This window comes from Sorex araneus, chromosome 3 (genome assembly GCF_027595985.1).
Source record: "Sorex araneus isolate mSorAra2 chromosome 3, mSorAra2.pri, whole genome shotgun sequence".
NCBI classification, from domain to species: Eukaryota; Metazoa; Chordata; class Mammalia; order Eulipotyphla; family Soricidae; genus Sorex; species Sorex araneus.
In genome coordinates this window covers 237,770,353-237,778,050 of record NC_073304.1, presented here as the reverse complement: position 1 = coordinate 237,778,050, position 7,698 = coordinate 237,770,353, and the positions used below count along the sequence as shown (strand labels likewise).

The following is a 7,698-nucleotide window of genomic DNA, read 5'->3' as shown; positions in this document are numbered from 1 at the left end:
GGGGCTCTGCGTGCCAGGAGGGGTCCCAGACCACGGGCCTGTCCCGAGGGGCGTGTGGCCAGCGGGTCGTGGGGACGCCGCCGCCGTGGCTAGCTCCCCGCCAGCCGAGCATACCCCACCCGCGTTTCTGCAGCACCTGCAGGGGTCGCCGCGGCCCAGCTCGGGGCGGAGAAGGGGCTCCCACCTGCGCCCTGCGCGCCCCCCTCCGGCGTCCTCCCCACCGGAGACTCGCAAACGCATCTAGGACCCCCTGCCCAAGAGTGGGTCCCAGTCCGCCGGGCAGTGTTGGCAGGGGCGGGCGCGCCCACACCCAGGCTGGCACCGAGCAGCGGGGTCAGCGCGGAGAGGCGCCTCCCCAGGCCCGGGAACTGCAGAGGCCGGAGCCCAGGGCCCAGGAGGAAGCTCGGGTGCAGACGGGCTGGGGCAGCCTGTGCCCGGCCTGGGCAGAGACCCGGGCTCCCCGCGCGCCCGCAGGCCCCGAAGCTTCCCGCGCTCGGCCGTGCTGAGCCCCCCCCAGCTCTCGGGTGCCGCAGCCCACTGCAGCCCAGGGTATGTGACCCCGGGCACACAGCCCGGCCAGGGCCACCCCCTCCCCGCCTCAGCACAGCAGAGGAAGGAAAGCGGCCCAGCCCCCATCCCTCCCAGAAGAGGAAGTCGGGGAAACCGCAGGACCCCACCTGCAGAGGGCTGCTGGGAACGGAAGTGAGACAGATGCGAGGTTTGGGGTGCGGGGAGCACCGTGGCCAGGAAGGGGCGCAGGGTTTGAACCGGGCCGGCGTCCCCACTGGACACCCAGCTGGCTCAGGGGCGGCATGAGCCAGGACAGCTCTTGGGGTGGCTGGGGGTGTCCATGGGCAGGTTCCCCCAAAGCTGGGGCCCTCGGCCCTCTACACAGGATCACGGCCCCGTGGACAGGCATGAAGGGGGAACTGCGGGGGTCCGGCTCCTGGGTCAGGGTCTCCACACCCTGCCCGGGTCCCGTCACCGGCTGCAAGCGGTGTGTGCAGCCCGCGGCCTCCCCCCCACCTCCATTCCCCAAGGGCGGAGCCCGAGACCCCTCTCAGCTGGTCACCAGGGCGGGAACCAGGCTGGGTCCCCGACGGCCCCTCATCAGTGAGCACCGGGCAGCGATGGATGCAGAGTCGCTCAGCTCGGCAGTCAGGTCCAGGGGCACTGCCCGCGGCCCCCCGGGCAAGGTGGGAGTTTCCCGCCCGCGGCCGCTTGCAAACTCGAGGGTCGCGCTAACCACACCTGGGCCCAGCCATCAGTACTTCTGGGAAGCAGGCGTGGCCTGTCGGGGACCAGTTCCCAGCCTGACCACGCAGGGGCAGCCTGGCTTAGGGCCCGCCAGCGTCTTGCCCAGTGCCCTGCTGCCCCCTGCTGGCTGTCCCGAGTACGGCGCCCAGGCCCGCTCCCGGGAGCTCGGCGCCAAAGGGTTCACCCTGACCAGCCCCCCACGGCCAACCCTTGGGTTGGCTGCCGGCTCCACATCCGGCGACGCTAGTTGCCCACTAGCTGGGCGATGTCGTGGTCCCGGGCTGACGATGCAAAGGGGACCCCAGGCCCTGGCCTCACTGGCCTGGTTCCTGCCAAGCCCAGGGGCCGCCCCCTTGCCGGAGCTGGTCACCGCGGCAGGAACCAGGCCGCGTCCCCTCCTGGGCTGACAGGAGCGCAGCTTCCCCAGTGCCACCCTCGGAGCCCAGGGGCCGGCCAGGGCTGTCCTGGCTGCCCGGCTCTGCGCCCACACAAGGCGGGCACGCGGGCTAAGAGGGGGCGTCGGCGCGGCGAGTTGGGGTGGAAGGCTTTAATTTCCAGAGCAAGGCGGAGGGCGCAGGAGTCCTGCAGGGTGGGGGACGGGCCCGCCCAGGGCCACCCAGACGCCCGGCTGCGTCCGCTCAGGCCTGCGTGCCCCGGGAGGCTGGACCCCAGCCTGTACCCACAGGCGCCTCCCCCTACGCTCTGTCCGGGGCGGGCGGGCTCCACGCAGGCCCCTGCGCCTGGCTCCGGGGGGCAGGGCGAGACTGTCCCGGGTGCGGGCCCAGGAGGGACAGAAACGAGCACATGCGTTTAGATGCAAGAGCTTTACACGGCCTCCAGCTGCCGGCCCAGTGTGGGGACGGCCAGGGTCACGCGGCCCAGCCACGGGCAACGCGCAGGAAACACGCTCGTGTCCAACTGTTCTCGCCCCCACGGGCTGGGGTCTGGGGTCTGGGGTCGGGTGGGCCGGGTCAGTCGGAGGCGGCCAGCTGCTCGATGGCGCAGCGCACTTTCTGGGCCGTTTCTTCAAACTCCTTCTGCTTGGTGCTGGTCTCCTTGACCTGGGGGAAGAAGAGACGCGTCTCTGGTCGCATCTACGCCCACTGCTCAGGAGTTGTGGGCTGTGCCGGCCCAACCACCGGGACTCCCGCCCGAGGCTCCCTAAGGGGCCTCTGAGCTCACAGAGCAGGGCCAGACCCCGGCGGCTCGGGGGGGGGGGGGGGGCACAGGGGCCCAGCCGGACCCCGCCCACCCCCAGGCCCCTTCTGGGCAGATCTCACACCCACAGGCCAGGCTGGGGCCCCGCGCCCCGCGCAGACACGCCCAGCCCGGGGGTCAGGCACTCGTCCTGTCCCCACACCACCTGAGGGTCACTCCTGGGCAGAGCCGGGGCCAGCCCGAGCGAGCACTGTGAGGTCTGCCTCCTCACCCAAGGGACAGGCGAGAACACGTGCTTCCCGGCGAGACAAACTCAAGCACCGAGATTTATTCGTGTGTTTTGGGCGACACCGCGGTGCCCAGGGCTGACCCCCAGTGCTGCATCCAGGGACCACTCCTGCAGGCCCAGGTCTTACGGGTGCCGGGGACAGAACCCAGGTTGGCCACGTGCAAGGCCACTGCCCGCGCCCACGGCCTCGGCATGTGACGGGGCTGAGGGGCGTCCCGGCAGAGCTAAAGCACCATCTGGAACGGCACCAGCGGGGCTCCCAACAGCACCCTGAAACCACAGCCAAGCAGGGGGCTGGCGGGTCTGAGTACGAGTGACGAGTGACCGGTGTCCAGGACAGAGCAGCACCCCAGGGGGTGACCCGGGCGGAGGACAAGCTTTGAGTCTCAGCACAAGGTCCCCTGAGCACTGCCAGGGGCGACCCCAAGCAACGAGGTGGCGGCAGCCTTCCCGCACCTCCGTCTGGACCCCAGCACCGGAGGGTGTGACCCCAAAGGAAAGGAGACCATCCTGGGGAGCCCGGCCCCACCCCCCCCCCCGGGCCCAGCGGGGAGCTCCCTGCCAGGGGCGGGGCTCGGGTTCTGAAGAAAGGCACATTGTCCCGTGGCCGGAGCCGCAAACAAGCACGTTCTGTTCTCCCGGCCCGGGGGTGGGGGGGCAAGGCTCGCTTCTCTCCACCCGGACTCCCGAGGGCGGCCTCTGCTGACCCCGGGCCGAGCAGTGCCAGCGTCCTGCCGGGCACTGAGGGGTGGGCGCTGGCCTCCCTCAGCCCCCCGGGGGGAGCAGCCTGGGAGCAACTCCCCGGGCCTCTTCACTGGGCCAAGAACGGTTCGGTTTTAGAAACGACAAAAGAAAACACGGAAAGGCAAATGCACATGTGTGCGTGCCTGTGTGTGTGTGCATGCGTGTGCGTGTGTGCCTACAACAGCTTGGGCCAGAGCTGGCCCCCCTGAGGTCCTCACAGCCCTCCGGCCATACGTACAATTTTGTTCTTGGCTCTTTCTTTGTCCAGTTTCAGGAACTCGCTGAGGGTCAAGTCCTCAAACTGCTTCTTGACGCACAGGAAAGCGCAGCCGGCCGAGTGCTTCTTATGCTCCTCTCTGCGAACCCAGGCACAGCCCTGGCGTGGGCGGGGGAGGGTCTCCCAGAAGCCCCCGGCCATCCCAGCCAGCCCCTGGAAGCCGCCGGAAGTGCTGTGATGCACACTTTGGTCCCCCAGTCCCGTGGCCAGACAGTCACACGGCCACAGGGCAGAGGGCACTGCCAGGAGCGTGTCTGGGCGCGGGGACCACCCCAGAGAAGGCGCAGGAATTCTGAGCACCTTCCTGCGAGCCTTTGCCCAGCACCACCTGTCGGGACTGGCAGAGGCCGAGGTGCCACCCACAGGCCCCTCCAAGCGCTGAGATCCTGCAACGGGCAGAAGTCGGCACCTTTGTGCGTGGCCGGGGGCCACCAAGGGCTGTATCAGCTGGAGGCCAGGGTCAGTACCGGCGCCACCAGCTGTGCCCTGCCATACACACACACACACACACACACACACACACACACATCCCGGGGTGCTGCCAGCTGTGCCCTGCAACACACACACACACACTGGCGCCGCCAGCTGTGCCCTGCAACACACACACACACACCCCGGCGCCGCCAGCTGTGCCCTGCAACACACACACACACACACACACACACACACACACACACACACACAATCCCCCACTGCAGCACCCACAGCAGACACGGGCCCAGAGCAGAGTGAGGGGAACAGCTGTGTCCTTCCTGCCAGACACCTGCGGGCCCTGGCGGGAGCGCGGAGGGTCCCGAGGGCCGCAGGCTACAGGGGGGCACGCGGCTCCCACAACAGAGACAGCAGGTGGGCGCCTGGGCCTGGGTGTCCAGCACTGAAGTGGGCGGGTTTCACGGTGGTAAATCAGGAACTTGCGGCACCCACGCCAAAGGACACAGGTGAGCCCAGTTTACTGGGCAGGGCCCAGCCACAGTCCCGCACCCAGCCAGACATCTGCAGCAGCTGTGGGCCCACTGGAGGCTGCAACGCTGCGCTCCTTCGCTCAGTGTCTCGATATTTTGTGTGTGTGTGTGTGGGGGGGTGGAGTGTGAGGGTGTGAGGGTGTGGTTTGAGTGTGTGCATGTGCCCCAGTGTATGTGTGCGTGCCTGTGCGCCCGTGTGTACATGCCTGTGTGTGCGCCTGTGCCCCAGAGCGTGTGCATGTGCCTGTGTGTGCGTGCCTGTATGCCTGTGTGTGTGTGCCTGTGTGTGCGTGCCTATGCCCCAGAGCATGTGCGTGTGCATCTGTGTGCACGTACCTGGGCGCCTGTGTGCGTGTGCATCTGTGTGTGCGTGCCTGTGTGTGCCTGTGTGTGCGTGCGTCTGTGTGTGCGTGCGTGCCCGTGTGCCCGTCTGTGTGTGCGTGCCTGCGTTTGTGTGTGCATGCCCGTGTGCCTGTGTGCCTGTCTGTGTGTGCGTGCGCGTCTGTGTGTGCCTGTGTGCCCGTGTGTGTGTGTCCGTCTGTGTGTGCGTGCCCGTGTGCCCGTGTGTGTGCCCGTGTGTGTGCGTGTGTGTCTGTGTGTGCCCGTCTGTGTGTGCGTGCCCGTGTGCCTGCGTCTGTGTGTGCGTGTGCATCTGTGTGTGCCCGTCTGTGTGTGCGTGCGTGCCTGTGTGCCCGTGTGTGTGTGTCCGTCTGTGTGTGCGTGCCTGTGTGCCCATGTGTGCGTGTGCGTCTGTGTGCGTGCCTGTGTGCCCGTGTGTGTGCGTGTGCGTCTGTGTGTGCCCGTGTGTGTGTGCGTGCGTGCCTGTGTGCCCGTGTGTGTGCCCGTGTGTGTGTGCGTGCCCGTGTGCCCGTGTGCGCGCCGTGCACAGCTCGAGCCCGCCCTCTCCGGGCCCGGCGCGGTGGGACTCACACGGGGTCGTCGTCCGGCTCCCAGCCTTCCAGCTCCTTGAAGCAGAAGAAACACTGCGCCAGGTCGGGCTCGTTCTCGGTGGGGCAGTGGATGAAGCCGGCCGCGGCCATCTGCGGGGGGACGGGCCAGCCGCGGGGGCGGGGCGGGGTCAGGGTCGGGCGGGGCCGGGGTCGGGCCGCGGCCGGGGAGGGGGCGCGGCGGGCGGGCGCGGACTCACCCGCTCGGGGGTGCAGGCGCAGCCCTCCAGGAACGGCCAGTTCTTGAACGTGGCGATGCGGTGGTCCTTGAGGTAGAGCTGCCAGGCCGGGGGCAGCGACGGGGCGCCCATGGCGCGGCCACTGTCCGCCGCCGACATTCAAATCCGGCGTTCGGCGTCCGCCGCGGGGCACGTCGGGAGCGCCCGCCCCGGATGCCGCGGTCGGGCTTCCGGGGAGCGGGGCATGCCGGGAACTGTAGTCCAGGCCTCGGGGCCGCGTCGCTGTCCGCTGTTCGCGACCCCGCGGCTGTCCGTCCTGGGCGCCGGCCCCTTACGACCCGAGCCCCTCCGCGGGGCAGCGCGTCAAGCGCACTTGAAAATTCACTGTTTGCGGGCCCTCCGCTCCGGGCACCCCCAGTCCCAGCTTCCCCTGACCCAGCGACGTGGACGTTGGCGGAGGCCCGTCCACGCAGAGGTCAGAGATGTCAAAGACGAGATCCGGGGCCGGAGCGATCCACGGCGGGGAGGGCGTTTGCCTTGCACGCGGCCGACCCGGGTTCGATTCCCAGCATCCCATAGGGTCCCCCAGCACCGCCAGGGGTAATTCCTGAGTGCAGAGCCAGTAGTGACCCCTGAGCATCGCCGGGTGGGACCCAAAAAGCAAAAAAAAAGAAAAGAAAAGACGAAATCCAAGGCCATCCCACACCGTTGCTCCCGCGTTCCGCGCGGAGGCGGAGCTGAGCAGAGCTGGGCGAGGGCGCCCCCCCCCCCCCCCCGCCGGACCCTGTTTTCCGTGTCCAGGAGCCGCCCTGAGCCTGCTCTGCTCGGAGCTCGGAGCGCATCCCAGGGTGCTGGGAGGGACCACGTTGGGCCGGGAGATACCCCAGTCCTTCGGCATGCAAGCAGTGCTCAGAGCTATGGGCTGCTCCTCTGGCCAGCGGTCTTCCAGATCTTTAGACTAAATCTCCTCCAAGTCCAAAAGTCGACACTTGGAGCTTTGTTTTCTTTGCAACTAAATTCCCAGGAATTAGAAAGCCCTGCTGATCGCTAGCCAGATTTCTGACTCTCCGATAGTGCAATGTAGCGCTCCAGATAGGAGCAAGCGTCTGGTTATCCAGCCCAGCCCTGTCTGCAGCTTTTAGGCTTCTTTGTGTGGGAGGAGGACTTGTTTGGGCCATGCCCAGTGGTGCTCTGGGATGCTCCCATTGGCCGCTCCTGGAGGATTGCTTCCTGCGGCTCTCAAAGACCTTGTCAGAGGGCCCTGGCAGGCAGGCTTGTGCACTAGCCCTCTGGTGCCTGTTTCCAATCTTCGCCATTGCAAAAAAGTACTCTTTGTATCTATCTGCGTACCCTTGAGCTCTGGTACTTTTGCATCCACAGGCTGGATTTCTGAAGGTGGAATGTGTATTTTAAAGGCTAACACTGGGGCCAGGAAGGTAATACAGAAGTTAAGGTGTTCATCTCGCGTGTGGCTAGCCCAGGTTCAACCCCTGCTACCATATATGCTCCCCCGAGCACGGTGATCCCTGTGCACCCGGGTGTGGCCCATACACCATAAACATACATTTTTATTTTATTTATTTATTTATTTTTTTGCTTTTTGGGTCACACCTGGCGATGCTCAGGGGTTACTCCTGACTCTGCACTCAGGAATTACCCCTGGCGGTACTCAGGGGACCATATGGGATGCTGGGAATTGAACCTGGGTCGGCCGCATGCAAGGCAAACGCCCTCCCCGCTGTGCTATCGCGCAAGCCCCATAAACATACATTTTTAAAAAGTTGGGCCAGAAACCACAAGCTAATGTCTGAGCTCGCAAAGCTGTGCAGAGAAGGATAAAGGAAGACTTCAAAGAGAGAAGAGCAGAGTGGTGGCCGATGCGGCA

General features: G+C 66.6%; 1 protein-coding gene across 1 annotated transcript; it reads right to left on the bottom strand.

Annotated features, from left to right (window-relative positions):
- Nucleotides 1-2,093: 2,093 nt before the first annotated feature.
- Nucleotides 2,094-6,592, bottom strand: BIRC5 (baculoviral IAP repeat containing 5). The gene is made up of 4 exons (XM_055131972.1): nt 5,835-6,592; nt 5,618-5,727; nt 3,687-3,804; nt 2,094-2,318 (listed from the first exon to the last, which is right to left on the bottom strand). The coding sequence occupies exons 1-4, from the start codon at nt 5,970-5,972 to the stop codon at nt 2,229-2,231; spliced, it is 456 nt and encodes a 151-aa protein (XP_054987947.1). The 5' UTR covers nt 5,973-6,592; the 3' UTR covers nt 2,094-2,228.
- Nucleotides 6,593-7,698: the final 1,106 nt, after the last annotated feature.